General features: G+C 48.7%; 1 protein-coding gene across 1 annotated transcript in view; it reads right to left on the reverse strand.

Annotated features, from left to right (window-relative positions):
* Positions 1-11,503, reverse strand: part of RASGRP1 (RAS guanyl releasing protein 1) — a 78,987-nt gene extending 67,484 nt beyond the window's left edge. Inside the window, exons 1-2 of the mRNA XM_081831845.1 lie at positions 11,385-11,503; positions 6,817-7,001 (exon numbers count right to left, since the gene is read on the reverse strand). Coding sequence (XP_081687971.1) covers positions 6,817-7,001; positions 11,385-11,419 — 220 coding nt within the window. The 5' untranslated portion in view covers positions 11,420-11,503. The remainder of the gene's footprint in view (positions 1-6,816; positions 7,002-11,384) is intronic.
* Between the last annotated feature and the right edge of the window lie 4,115 nt (positions 11,504-15,618).

A 15,618-nucleotide genomic window follows, 5' to 3' on the forward strand; every position in this document is an offset into this window, starting at 1 on the left:
CTTAGGAACTCTTGAAAATGTAACACTGCTTTTGCAGGTTAAGAAGATTTCAGGACTGTTACAGCACCAAATCGACTGTGGTGCCCGTGAAGCTGAGCCTGCTCGCACTCCGTCTTTCCCCAACTGGGTGGCAGCCCAAACTACCTGCAGAACAAGGCACACAGTCCAGCAGCCGGAACTGCTCCAGGCACAAGAGGGTAGGTCCCGAGAGCAGGAGATGGGCCTGGGGGTGGGCCCTCCTGTGGCCTCTGCCCAGTCCCGGCTGTTTCAGCCAACCACTGACGACAGTGCGTTTGCTTTCACACCATTTCCTACTGTGTTTCCACCATGGACTTCAGAACCTTCATGCCAACATGCAGCCTCAAAAAATCTAAAATGGCATCTTCTTTTTTTTAAGATTTTACTTATTATTTGACAGAGAGAGCACAAGCAGGGGGAGCGGCAGGCAGAGGGAGAAGCAGGCTCCCCGAAGAGCAGGGAGCCCAATCCGGGACTCGATCCCAGGACCCTGGGATCATGACCTGAGCCGAAGGCAGACGCTTAACTGACTGAGCCACCCAGGCGTCCCAGAAAAATGGCACTTTTGGGAAATATTTAGACGAAGCACCTCTCCTGCTTCCTGGCATAGCTACTGCCTCCAAGCCTCTGACCTCTGGGGAACAAGCATACAACAGGGAGCAAGGCCCTAAAAGCACCCCAGTAAACTGGTCTGAGAGTGGCTTACAGGCGGAAATGCAGACGAGGAATACTGCCTTTGAGGGCAAAGAACCAAAGTGTAGTTGTAACAGACGCCCACGCTGTTTGTTTCCATGGCCCAACGACTGACAGGCAGGAAGTTTTGAAGGGAGCCTGTGCAACCGAGAAGGGCTAGCAAGTGTGCTAGGGAACAGTATTTCTCAAGATCAACTCACGGGTCACTTCCCTCGAAACCATAGTGACTGCGGACTGAATGAAAACTCTCTGTAGCTGACCTTCAAGAATCTGAATGAACACACTCCCTGATGATTACTGCTCAAGTTCAAGTTGGAGAACCCCTGGTAGAGTAGAAAGAACAAGAGCCTCAGTGTTCCGATCCCAGCAGCTCTCCCACTAATGAGGTGGGCCACTTTCCACGGGTTCTGTAACACCCCCGAGCTTCAATGCCCTATTAATGAAAAAATAGGGTTGTTGTGAAGATTCTCGGGCCCAGTTCAGGTAAAGGCCCAGCACCCTACACAGCCCACAGTAAGTGTCCAGCCACTGTCTGTCTATCTGTCTCTCAGCAGGAACCCTTATCTCTCTGGATGGACTTAGTGAACTAAAAACGCTCAGGATTCCCGAGACACTGTCAACCTTACGCACTGACATTTTTCTATCACAGAGGGAGGACTGCTGTGAACACCACCACAGAGGAGAGCACAGATGAGAGTGAAGGGGATCTCCCACCTCTTCCTCTCGAGCCTGGCAATCACTGTACCTCACACCCACGAGAGGGCAGACACATCAGGCTAGGGCATGGAGTGCTGCCAGCCTGTCGAAGACGCAGCAAAGACACTCCTTGGAATCAACAGCATCTTGATCACAGAATGCTAATGCCCTCCAGGGGGCTAACAACAGTCACGTCTGGCAGCTGCTCTGTGGCCTAGAAGACTTACAACATGGGTGCCCCAAGAACCATTCTTTACATGTGACTCCCCAGCAAATGGGGGTTCCCCTGAGGAGGCTACTGGGTCATCTCTGGTCTTCTTCACAAAGGACCTATCGTCCACAACGGACAGGGCTTTGAGCCCCTTCTTGACACGTGGCTTTGTTCCTTGGAGCTGCCCATTCTTGGGTCTGAGTGCCCTTCAAGATCATGGCCCTGGGCTTCTGGTCGTGTGTCCTCGTTGCTTCTGGGCACCTCACTTCAGTGCACAGGCTCTAAGTTGCAGAGGGAACTGTGTGCGGTCCCAACAAATGTGTGATTGCCTTCTTTGGCTCCGATTTTAAACAGTGGGTGTTTTGCTGTTAATAAGCTGAGGTCTATAGAATGCTTTCAACGTCTAAGTGTTCCATGGTGCAGAAAATATACCTATTAGTTTGGGAGGTCTTCGTATAGCATTAGTACAATGCCTAAGGTAATTTTAATCAACACTTTGTTCAAGATAGAATTTCAGGCATACATAGATACATGGGGTCCAATGAATATTTCTCATATTGAAGGGAGTTTAATTTCTCATCTGGGGGAGCCCAGGCCTGCAGAACATGGGCACAGGGTTCAGGCCTGTTCTGTGTCCCCTGCACGAAGGGAGGCCTTCCTGGGAGAGGGGTCTGAGTGTACTCCAGCTCAGGTGGCAAGTGGCTGTTGGGGACAGAGGAAAAAGCACATGAACAGCATGTTTTCTCTCTAGATTGGGGGCATGAGGCAAATTGCCTCAATCCTCAGAGGCTCAATTTATCTTCTCATTCGTCCAATGGAGACAATACCACCTGACCTGACAATTTCAGAGTTGTTTTGCATTTAAAAGAAAATCAATACATATGGAACTCTAAGAAAAAATAAACAACACTCCATAAATATAAGATATTAGCTAAGCTGCATTTCCCTTCACACTGACAGGTACGACAAAGATGCTGAATATCCTCCTACATCCCACCTGGGAGCAGGAGGGCTCCTTGCTGAGGGTCCCTTTCTGGGACATGTTTGCGGTTTTCTTTCTGATGCTGCTGAAAGCTGTCTTGCATGCAGAATGGAACAGGGGAAGAGTTTTGTGAATTTGGACATGTGAAGCCTTCCGTTTGGCCCCAAATGCTGGCAGCCCTCTTAAAAAGTGAAAACATTAAAAACCAGATGATCTCATAGGTCTTTTCTACCCCAGAAACAGATGGTGTGATTCACATATGTTTGACATAAATGTACCAGGTTGTGATGATTTGCCTCATTATGCTCAGCTGAAGAGTAGATTGACGAGCAATAATATGCCGAAAAGGTAAAGCATGACCTCTGATTACAACAGAAGGTGGGAGTGGGTTGTTTCATGGTTGAAGCAGTGCACTATGACTCAAGGCTCTGAGTTTCTCATCACAGGTCTGTAACCTTGTCTGTGACAACGGGAGGCTCACCGGAGGCCTTCAAGAAGACCCTTAGTTTGTATGTGCTGGTCACCCACCCTTAAAAGCATTGTAATAAGTCCTTCCTCTGAGAACAGTGTGGGTGGTAATTAATGGTTAATAATACTAGAGAGGCATCAGTAAAGATGCTAAATCCAAATGTCCATGATGCCTTAGACAGTATTCAGACTACTACCCAGAGATGCTAGAAAAACGCAAATCCCACAGTTTCGAGAAGGTCTCTCTGTTGCTTCTCCCCTCCAAGTCAACCATCTACCCTGTCCAGCACTGTCCAACAGACTTTCTGCCATGATGGGGAAATCGTTTCCATGTACTCTGTCCAGCAGCAGCTACCACTTGTGGCTATTGAGCAGCTGAAATAGGGCTAGTGAAGCTTACTAGGAAATGTCGCGAGGAACTACATTTTACATGTGATTTAATTTTAGTTAATTGAAATGTATATGTAAGTAGCCACATCTGGCCAATGGCTACTATATTGGGCAGCACAGCTCTAGCTAATTCAAACCTCCTCAAAGCACCTGCATGAAGGCGAGGTTGAGAAGGCAGGACAAAGTAAATTAGCTAATTAGTCTTTATGTTCAAAACAGGCTTTTTTCCTTTTTTTTTCCTCAAGTTCGTCCGAGAGTGGCTGAAGCCAGAGTCTGAAGTGCGAGATTACCAAAAAAACAAAACAATTTCCCTACATTTCCGTACTATTTCCCTCTCTTTTCACAGGTTTTAAAATGAGAAGGCATCTAAACTCATTAACAAAAAGCTAAGCTAGATTTGCTTTATGCTATAGAAAATAACCAGTAAGATAAGGTTCGAGAGAAACATGAGGCTCGCTCTGTACTATTTTCAGATCACCTCTGAGGAGACCTGCAGAAGCACAAGAAGGCATTTCGCCCTGGATTGTTCTTTGTCAAGGGCTGCTAGCGATCCCCAGCTCAGCTCACCTCTGTAGTTCAAGCTCCGCTCCCCTCCCCCACTACCCACGGCTGGGCCAACTCAAAATCACTGTGCGTCTCCCACTCCCTCCAGACACAGCGAGTCTTTTCTTTTTCACCTCTTTCATATAAATTTCTGCGGCACGAAACGGTGCAGTACGTACTATGCAAAACCTTGAGATCTTACTTTCCCACTGCAATCCCATGGCCAGAGGGCTGTGAGGACAGTGGCCGTTCTCACCCTTGAAGTGAATTTCCTCAAACTCTACGTGTGTAATTTATTCTTCCTGCACGCCTTGGCTTATTATTGCCTTGCCTCGTGTATCCTATTTTTTCCTGAATGGTGCATCTCTCAGGTCTTCTACGCTCTAATAAAGGAACAGGGGTCTCTCTGGTCACCAGAATTCCCCTTGTGCACTGCCCAGCATGTGTCAGATGCAATGAAGGGCTTAATCAATGCTTCCTGAGCGTGCATGAAAGACTATTGGACTCAATGGGATTTGTACAGCTTTTGGATGTTAACGTACTTTTTTCAGGTCAACATATTCCAGAAAACAATGGATCTTTTGCCCTGTAGGATTTGTTGAGGGGGGTGGATTAGGCTTGGTTCTTTTGGGGAAGGACTTCAGAATTGGTCCTGGATTTCTCAGGCTGATGTCATGATTATTGGAGGTTATGAAAACAGCCTTGACCTCAGCCAGCAGTTGCCGGATTGGCACACGAGGAAGAAAGTTAGCATGATAAATACCATTTCTCCGTCCCTGTTTTCTCAACAGTGAAATGGAGAAAGAATAAAAATCCTTATTCCTGAAACAGTTCACAGTGCCCTGCGACAGACTAGTACATAAGACTCCCAAAACTCTGAGGAACTCTGCAGTTTATTCCAGTGGGGAGTGAGTTGAAAGTAACGTGCACGATGAACAACGCTGCTCATGGCCATATGCCCCCCAGTCTCCTGAATTCTAGTTCACCTCCTTGCCTGTGTGTTTTCTAGAACTATTTAAGAATAGAAAACCACTCACTTTGCTCCCAAAGTCATTCATAACTGAACGATTAGAGTGTAAACAGAAATTTAATTAAAATTTGAGACTAACCCAGTATTAACAAAAATGTTCCCTCTTTTCCAAGTTAAAAAAAAAAGGCTACAACAATAAAGCAGTGATTCTCAAAGTGGGTTCTTGGATTAGCTGCATCAGCATCACCTGTTAGAACGTGTTAGAAATGTAAATTCCTTTTTTTTTTAAGATTTTATTTATTTATTTGACAGAGACAGAGACAGCGAGAGAGGGAACACAAGCAGGGGGAGTGGGAGAGGGAGAGCACGCTTCCTGCCGAACAGGGAGCCCCATGTGGGACTCGATCCCAGGACCCTGGGATCATGACCTGAACCGAAGGCAGATGCTTAATGACTGAGCCACCCAGGCGCCCCAGAAATGTAAATTCTTGAGCCACCCCAGACCCACCAGAGCAGAAACTTTGGGGGCAGGGCCCAGCAATCTATTAAAAAATGACCAACACCTCCATGTGATTTAAACCAATGTTGAAATCATCAAAACCATTCCATGTTGTACTAGAGTATACCAAGCAGTGAACATGTCCAGCCCTAGAACGAATCCCTAGTTCTGAATTCTAAACGATCTACGTGTCATGCTGCCTGGAATCTGGTCAAGCCTCCCCTACACTCCCCAGCCCAGGCTCTACGAGGAGCTGGGCTGGGGAGGCACTTCTGAGCTGAACTGCATATACATATACCCTTCAGGGTGGGAGACAGAGGGACTCAAAGGGGGCACAGATTGGGGGGACAGTGATGCTGGAAATCTATGAATTTTCCATCAATTTTAATCATTCCTTTTTTGGAGAGGAGCCAATATTTAGTTACTGTTCAATCACTATTTCACAAATAACAATCCCAAAAAAGACAGTGCTTATAAAATTAAAAAAAAAAAAAGGCATCTTTGCAGATAATTGCTTGTGAGCTACCCTAAGTGGTGCATCCTTCACACTGAGGATGGTGATGACAGCGTGCAGCATTCTAGATAATTCACTGTCAGTGTGTGTCTGTCTGCTTATTCCTCAGATCCTTGACCTTCAAGCACAATACTTATTTTTTTTTTTTTAAGATTTTATTTATTTGACAGAGAGAGACACAGTGAGAGAGGGAACACAAGCAAGGGGAGTGGGAGAGGGAGAAGCAGGCTTCCTGCCGAGCAGGGAGCCCGATGCGGGGCTCGATCCCAGGACCCTGGGACCATGACCTGAGCCACCCAGGCGCCCCAAGCACAATACTTATTAACCAGTACCTTCCAGTCACAGCCATCTGGCTTTACCCTGTCCTTCGCTAGTCCATCACAACTACCCTCCAACTGTAAGGGGAATTATGAAACTTTACTGTCCCCATGACCCAAAGTCTTTCAAACTTGTTTGATAATAGTGTTTGCTCAGGGAACCAAGTCTTTGTGTGCCCTAAGAACACAAGGGCGGAAAGATGTCCAAGCACCAGATGCACAGTAGCATTTTATGAGATTTTTCATCATGAGAAAAACCTCCGTCCCAAGAAAAATGGAAACACAAACTCTCCTCAGTAACTTTTCTCCCTTGAAATCACACCTCTCATCACGACCTATTACACCCACACAGTCATGTGCCTTAGGCACTGCACACGGTCTCCAGCATTTCAAAGGCTCAAAAGATATTTTTAAAGCCAAAATACCATCTAGGTTGCTATTCTACAAAGCAACTTTTTAGGGAAGAACAAAGTAATATAGAGATTTTTATGCATGTGGGCAGTTAGCCAACTCACCGAAAGATTGAATGCAGCTGTCAATGAGATCGTCCAGGCTGGCTCCTTTGGCTAAATGTCCCAGAGACACCATCATTCGGAACTGGGTGATCTGGGCCAGGCTGGGATGGGAGGGGACGGGGCTGCCGGCTGGCTTCGCCTCTAGTCTTGCTTTAGTGGCAGCTCTACAGCCATGACACGGTTTCCTGGGGGAAAAGAGGAGGCGCTGAGTGTGAGCTGAGCAGCCCAGGGACAGACAAACTGGCAGCTCCAAGCTCTGAAGGCAGATTGGACGGGAAAGGAGTAGAGGTAAGACAATTAATCCTGAGAGTTGGGCTGATAGAAGACATACCCCTCCCACTCGGCAAATGCACCCAATGGACTGGTTGGCTGTTAGAGATCTCCCAAGCCAATAACGAGGTGAGATTTCCCGGCTGCAACAAGGGCTCTTCATCATGGGGTTGGAATTGCTCTGGCCTGCTGGCTCCAGCTCCTGAAGGGGAGAGGCAGAGGCAAGACCATCTTGGCGGTCCTTAGCTCCTAGCAATATTTGATTTTAGCGGGGAGTCCACTGACTTGGTTCTGAAGAATCGTCGAATTTGGTCTCATCTTCAGCTAAATTCACTCATCTTGAGCAATACCAGAGATGCTGCAGAAGGCCAGGGAGCCCCAGAAACACCTCTGGACTTTGTGGGAGAAGTCGAAGACTAAGGACCCGTGTACAGCGGAGAGGATTTATGGTGGTGGTATTTAGATTTTAAGCTAATCCTGCCTTTCTCACAAATCTTGGATCTGCTTTTCATTGCTAATAATACAGGTGATCATTGAGTCATTTTTCACCACTAAGTATCATTCTATTAAGTCCTTACTGATTAAAAAAAAAAAAAAAAAAAGCAGAGCTAAAGGGAGCTTTATTCCAGAACTGAATGTGAAAGGACAAGTCTGGATCTGGAAATGGCTTAGGAGTCGAATAGGGCACCTCATCCACTCTCACTTAGCTTTATCTTTGGTCATGACCTCATGAGTACAGGTCAGGTTGTTTGCAAAAGGATATATGAAAGTTAACTAAGCATTTTACTTTCCTTCCCATTTAAACACACACACACAGATACATATCTATAACCTTTTCAGGTTTAATAGTGATGGGTGTTGTTGCTGGTAACTTCTTTGAACACATAATTAATTCTGTGGCTTTGGTTATTTCATAGTTTACTACCAAAGAGGAGACCAAAAAAAAAAAAAATATGTACCTCAGATCCATAACTTTAGCTACTCCCTCTGTATTTTGATAAACACATAATGGCATCAATTAGTAAGTGCTTATTCTATAAGCAAGACACTGTGATAGGCCAGAGAGGCAGGGGACCGCAGTGAGTGGAGACACGGAGGTGAGGGGTCTCTGTAAACTGTAAAAAACATACTCATTATGCTAGTTGTTGCTGTTGTTGTATAAGGGTGAACAAGAAGCTCCTTAATTCAAAAATTGGAGAGTCAGACCTAGACCATGAAAAGACAACTCTCTAAATCTTAAGTGTCCTGTGGGTGTCAAGCCTAAGTGTGATGTTCTTAGAGGAGAGAGAACCAGTTCCAGGCGGAGTGGTGGGGGAAGCAGCTCCAAGAAGACAGCATCTCATCCAGAAGGAGCTGAAACGCTCAGATCAAAATAAAATGCTGGGGCATACATGGATTTTGGGGAAACCAGCTATAAGATCGTGTACTGAACTCTGGGCCACTCTCAGTCCACAGCCAGACTAGTGGAAGGAAGACCATGCCCTTTGAGCTCCGTTTCAAACTAGCTCCAGGGCACTATCTAGCAGTGGCCACTGGACTCTGCTTTTGGCCTGGGGTGAGGCCACGGAAATTGCCTTAATGACTGACTTCTGAGAATCTACTAACCCAAGGAAGTGATTTCTGAAAGATCAAGTTGGTGTTACAGGACTTGATCAAGTTTCTGACCACTACTGATTTTTATCTAGGCACTGTGATAACCCCAGGATCAGATCAGTATCTGAAAATAAGAGAAAATAATGAGCATAATCAATTGAGTACCTATGATATGGCAAAAAAAAAGGTTTTTAAAGCTGATAGCCCAGAAAGACCTTATCTCCATTTCATGAAGTTGAAACTGAATCTAAAAGCTGCTAAATGACACAGCCAAAGTTGTGTAACTCATAGGTGCTAGATCTGGGATTTGTACCTGGTGCCTCTCTGGCTTTATTTAATAAATATTTAAATAATATTTACTGTGCCTGGAACCGTGCGCTCTTCGCTACATGAGAATCAGCAAGTAGACGGTCACAGAGGGGCTGGAAAATTCAAGACAAAAAAAATCCTCCAAAAGCATAGCTAATAACTTAAAGGCTGAATCTCAGGCCTTATTCCTCCTGCAGGCCCCTGGAACAGTCCTCAGACCCCAGAGCGGGGCAGACTCTTCACGGTCAATTTCCACTTTCATATATATGTGGGGAGGTCCAGGCTCAGAAAGGCAATGCTACCGGCCACTGGTGCGGAGGCTGGTAGAAGCCAGGCCTCCTGTGCCCTACCTCTTGCTCCCCAGCCAGGCTCCCTTCCCTTCCTGAAAGTACTGGCAACTCTCTAAACCTGGTGCTGGGTGTCGATGGAAACGGTCAGCCTCTGCCTTCATTGCTGCCTGTTCACCATGAAGACCTCCACCCAAAGCAAAGCGGGGAAAGATGAAACTGGCCCCAGAGAGGAAGCAACTGCTACTGGAGGCTTTGTCTCCACATACAGCTTCTGCCCCCGGGGCTGGGAGGTGTTAACTCCAGTCTCTCAACTGTTGGATCCTGGGAAAATTCCATTTTCTCGCTCGGTTGGTGGTATCGACCACTGAGGACTCCGAAAACTGCCCCCGGCTCTCATTCTAGTCACATCTCCTAATGTCAGCAGGAGGGGAAACCACTTTGTGTCCCAACGTGATTCTCAGAGGTAGATGCTTTTACCAGAATATAAGAGGGACAAGGGGAAATTCAAGTAGAAAGAAGGAGCGTGAAGGGAGTATTCAGGTTGGGGGGGGGGGGAAGGGAAAGTGAGAGACCTCATCTGGGAGTCGGGAGGCCAGACAGGCTCAGAAGCTCGGGGGTCTGAGACACCAGGGAGAAGAGATGCTACTAAAAACCGAACTGCAACCTGAGAGGTCTGGGGAAATGGGGTTATCGGCACCATAAACTAGGAAACTCTGCTCTTTTTGCTGGCAGTCTTGACGGGCTGCTTCCTGGCAAACCTGCAAACCACTCTCTTCTGGTGAAATGGCTTTACGTAAGGATGTATAAAATGTTTCATTATAGGCATATCTAAAGGTATGAAACAATCCACGGAAAGAATACTCTAAACCTCCAAAGGCGTACTTTTAAAGGATTGTAGGCAAATGTCCTCACATAAATTAAAAAAAAAAGGGGGGGTGGCGAGAGAAACCGATTAACTTGAAGGTATTTTCTGAGACCATGAGCAGCCAAGGCTGCGCGGGGTTTGCCGCAGGAGGCTGTCAAAACTCCGAACTGGTTCAGGTCAAATCCTGTCCAGGCACTGGTGCCTCCGTGGAGGGCACATACACTTTCGGGCTGAACTTTTTATGAAATTTAGCCAAGAGGAGGAAAGGATGAAACGGAGGAAGAGAACACAGATTTCCCCAACTTTCTCTGCAGTGGAAGGTGGCTTTAATTGGCTTCCGGTGAGGATTCTTCCCAGTCCTGTCCTCTCCCTCAGCCCTATAGTATAGACGCAATGTAATTTACCGACGGCCCCCCCACCCCAATCTAGCTGAAGGTGCACTGCTGTACCCTCAGGGCAAACACCCCCCTGGTCGGGGGAGTGCAGAAAGGCCCGAGAACCTTCGGCTCCAGAAAGTCCAGCAGGTTAAAGCTTCCTGCTCCTCCCGGGCCTGTCCGTGCGGGCTGGGCACGGCGCTCTCACGCCGGGGTCCACGTGGCGGGAGTTGGGCAGAGCACAGCTGGTATGCTATGCCCAGGCTCTCCCTGCTCTAGGGGGACACGCTCCACGTTGCCTGGCCCCTCCAGGTCTCTTTCTCCTGCCAAGAGACTTTGCACTATCACTCTGCCTTCATCTTCAAGACCCTCCTAAAACATCTCTCTAGAATCGCAGTTCGGGGGAGAGGGGAGTACAGTTTCCACCCAGGGGGCTGTATGTTTCGGGAACCTCGCAAATGCCACCGGCCTTTCTGGGCCTTGTCCGGGATCCGCAGGGCCGGGAGAGGCCGCCAGGTGGCGCTGCCCGAGCCCCGCGCCCGCAGCAGGTGCGGATTTTGCGGAAAGTCCGCGAATAGGAGACCCAGGTGCCGGACGCCGAGGAGCAAGGGGAGGAGGGGGGATCGATGCAACTCCGGAGCTCGCCGCGCGCGCAACCCAGCTCCCTGCCCCACTTGCCCGGCGCGCCGGTCTCCCCGGACTTGAGCCGAGCCCCCGCCTGCCGCCGCTCGCACCCCGGGTCAGCAACTTCCCGTAGAAGGAGGCGCCCACGTCGTCCGCCCCACTTCCCACCCCCGAGAGGGCTCAGGGGGCCGCCCGCCCCAAGAGAGGAAGCTGGCGCCGCCGAGGGCCCGGGCCCCTACTCACCGCGGGGCCTCTCTCGCCTTGCCCAGGGTGCCCATGGCCACGGCCGGCGCTCCCGCGGCCGCCTCACCTAGCGCGCCGGGACGGGCTCGGCGGGGCGCGGCGCATCGCCGCCGCCGCCACCGCCGTCGCCGCCGCCCGCGGGGCCCCTCCGCCCCCGGCCGCCCACCCGCCGCGCTGCGAGCCGGCGAGCCCGCCCGAGGCGCACCCGCAGGCACAAAGTTTCTGTGAGCGCGCCCTCTCGGCCTCACGCGCGCGCGCACTCTCGCCCGCACCAACCACCTGACACGCGCCGATGCTGTCGGTGGAGGAAACGTGTGGCGCTCTCCGGCTCCTCTGCGAAACCCGCCCCCATCACTCGCGAGCGCCCCGCGGCGCCGCCCGCCGCTCCCGGCCCCTGGCTGAAGTCCGAGGGGGCGCCGCGAAGTCGGTGTGAGCCCGAGGGCACGGGCTTCGCGGAGCGGCTCGGGGGGTGGGGTGGGGGGAGGCCGCTCTTCAGTCCCGCCTCGCGGAGACCCCTGGCCCCTTCGCAGGGCCCCTTGTGTCTACCGCAGCGCCGCCGGGGGCGCAGTAGGGAACTAACACTCAGGTGTGGCTCTGCCTTAGCCTGCGCCTCCCGTGCCTTCTTGGTAGCAATTTGCAGGACTTTGGCTGGAGATCGGCGCCCTGCACCCTGCGGGAGGCGGCGGCTCTGGAGGTGCGCGCCGGAGGGGAGGTGTGATCCGTATCTGGCGGGAGACAGCTGCCGGGCGTCTGTGGGTGTGGGAGATGCGGGGAGGGGTGGGAAGAACTTTCTGACGGCAGACAGGGCCAGGAATGGTGGCCTAGCTCTGCTTGTCCAAAAGATAGTGACCATAGCAGTAGCTGATTGATGGAGTGCGTTGTGCTAAAGTGCTTTCTGTACGTTGCCTCATTTAAGCCATCCCCCCAAATCCCGAGAGGTCACTGTTTTCGAGATGGGAAAATTACGGTTTAGAGACTAACATGACTCCCGTCACACGACTAGTAAACAGCAGAGAGAACTGTGACCTGGGCTGAGATCTGTCCTACTCCCTGTTATCGCTGTTGGGCTGTCCTAATAACACACCCATTATCATTGTCACATGCCTTAATTCTGACCACAATAATAGGTCTCTTCCTAGCTAGAATGTTCTGGACCTTAAAGTCTCCCTCTGTGATTTCATTTCTATATTTCTTCATGTTTATATGGCACCTCCTAGAAAAAGAAGCTTACAAAGGTAACTTACAAAGGTACACAACTTACAAAAAAAAGTGTGAAATAAAAAGTGAAAAATAAGGCATATAAAATGGAGCCAGAATTGAAAGTCATTTTTTTAAATGCACCCCCGTAGAGCACTTGGCTACAAATAGGACCAAAATTTGTCTCCCAGATTTTTAGCAGTCATCTTCAAAAGGGAGCTTTGTATAAAATTCAATTTCTGTCACATGCAAGACAAAAAAAAAATAAATTGTTCAAGAGAATATCAACTCTTCTTAATAGTAAGACCACTAAGAAATTTCTCCAGAGAATCCTCATGAACATTGGGTAATAGAACCAAGTTTTAGTCACAGCCATATATATGGAAGGAGCATGTGGATATTTAATAGACATTAAATTATAACACTTTTCTAGACTATACTGTATATGCATATGTATATATGTTAAATGGATGAACATACCTTTCTGCAAATGCAAAATTATATGAAAATATGTGTTCATATCTACATAATAGGCTATTTGGTGTATACACACAATACTAAACACACATGTAGGCAGTTGCACACACCTGTACATCTGAGTTCATTATGTATATAAGTATACAAATTATTAGTTATTCATTCAGTAACCAAGTTTCGTTGAGTTTTTCTAAAGAAAGAGGCCTACTTCTGCCTGGAAAGCATCTTTCTTTCTGGCTTCCTGAGAGCGCTGCATTCTGCGTCCATCTAACTCTGTGTCTGGGCCCACCCTGAGCTCTTTGATGAGGCTTTCTAGCTATTCCTACTTAAGCAATTTGTCTTTTCCAAACATCTAAAAAAATTAGAAGTTAGCTTTATCTCTTTCTTCATTTTCTGCCATGTGGTTAGTCTTCCTGGTGTTGTCTGAGGCACCTCTGACCTCAAGAACAAAGTTCTCCTTTTCTCTTGTTCTCTCTTCTGCTTCTCCTACCTCTCTGATGGGCAGTAGTCAACATCTCTATAGCAGTTGAGAAGGGTTGGGGACCATTGTCTTCCTCTGCCCACTTCTTGGGTGAGGTCATTCCTTGGGACTCTGTCATTCTTCCTCTTTTCAATCAGGTATTCATAACTGATGTCCATGGACCTTTTACTTGGCTTTTTGGTGGGTATCTGTGAAGCCTCTGAAACAAAAAACACCTGCTTTTGTCAGATTTTCTAAATGATACATTACTCAAATTAGGTGTTTTTATTTTCTTCCATGACTTCAACAGGACCCATATGACTCTCCATCTGAATATCCAACCTCAATATCTAACATCCACACCCACATTTCCAACTGGTCACCTCCCTTTAACTGCCCCAGAGGGCTTCTTCGCCATCTCCATGGCCACGCGGTGGTCTTGGCCCCCATTATGTCTGAATCTGGACATGTGTAATAGACTCATAATTGGCTTCCCTAATTACAGGACCTCCTCTCCTCTGATCCTTCTTTCATATCACTTTCAGAGTTACCTGATCATGTCATTTCTCTGCTTCCAAACTGCCAAGGAATCCCCAGTTGCCTACACAATAAAGTGCAAACTTGTTACCATTGTGCCCCTTCACAAGTGAACCTCATCTGTGCAGCCTAGCCTCTGGCCGTGCCCTCCCAGGCACCTGACCTCTTAGATAGCACCACGGCACTCTTGGTAATTGCTGTGCCCAGTGCCCTTGCAAGCCTCTGTGCTTTTGCTTGTGCACTTCCTTCCGCCTGCCATCTCTTTTCACCTGGTAAACACACAAAGGCACAGTTTTACCCAAAGCACGTCAAACTGGCAAGTCACCGCAGACGGCACATACGGGACTACCTCCCAGGTGCGGAGGGGTGCAAAACCACCTTTCACGATCTGCCTGCTTGTGCTCGAGGAACCGATTGGCTGCCACAGCTTCTACTCTGTTGCCTAACATTTATTCATCCATTTAAGATATATAGTCACTGGTTGCTACTTAGCGTCAGATGCTGCCCTTGGCATTGAGCTTCAGGTAGAGAACAAGACAGACAAGGTGTTACATGTCTAACAGACAGACAGGAATCAAGCCAACAAATGAACAAAGATGCCAAGATTTTTACACTCTTGATTTGCAGGATCTGCCACTTCAAAGTTGGGTTAGCTCCTCCCTGATGGGGACACCAGGGAGTGGCCCCAGTGAGGCTTCCACATGGACCTGTGACGACGCAGCTGCCACGTTTAGGGGCACACAGCTCCAGAGGAGAGTGACGAGAGATGGAGAGGGAAAGGAAGGAGCCAAAGCAGAACCATCCTTTACTCTCCTGCTGAGTGCTGCTCCTATTTCTGAGACACGGAGAACTGGCCTCATTATTTTGCTGTTGTGCTGGCTGTCCTCTGCAATAGCACACCGGACACGGTAAATCCCTGCTGCCGTTCACCTCGCACCAAGGCGAGAGGAATTGCCCACATGAGAAGCAGCCCCATTTGGCTCCGCGCCTGTATGCCTAGGGCTTGTGGTGGGACTCCTTCTCATTCTCTCTCCTCTGCATCCTCTCATGGATGCAGCAGCATGCCTCCCTGGGAGCCTCTCTGACTATGGGCCAGCTGTTAGGGACAGTGTCCTGTCTCCTTGAGGCACCCCCAGAATTCTCCAAAGGGGATTTTATGAATGTCCTAGAATTATATTTTAAGATAGCTCATCCTGGGGCGCCTGGGTGCCTCAGTCGGTTGCTCGTCTGCCTTCGGCTCAGGTCATGATCCCGGGGTCCTGGGATGGAGCCCCGCATCAGGCTCCCTGCTCTGTGGGAAGCCTGCTTCTCCCTCTCCCACTCTCCCTGCTTGTGTTCCCTCTCTCGCTGTGTCTCTCTCTCTCTGTCAAATAAATAAACAAAATCTTTAAAAAAAGAAAAAAGCTCATCCCATATACAGACCCTAATTGCGAATATCCATTCTTAATTTCAGCTGCTTTGATGGATGCTGTCCAACTCTGTGAAATCCCTTCCCAGAGCCCCTCCCCCACAGTCTGATTTATTTATATCACACAGCCCATATTTTTGATTTTGGATTTTTTT

The sequence above is a fragment of the Leptonychotes weddellii genome, chromosome 9, assembly GCF_054177405.1.
Source record: "Leptonychotes weddellii isolate Sample4059 chromosome 9, ASM5417740v2, whole genome shotgun sequence".
In the NCBI taxonomy this organism is placed as follows: domain Eukaryota; kingdom Metazoa; phylum Chordata; class Mammalia; order Carnivora; family Phocidae; genus Leptonychotes; species Leptonychotes weddellii.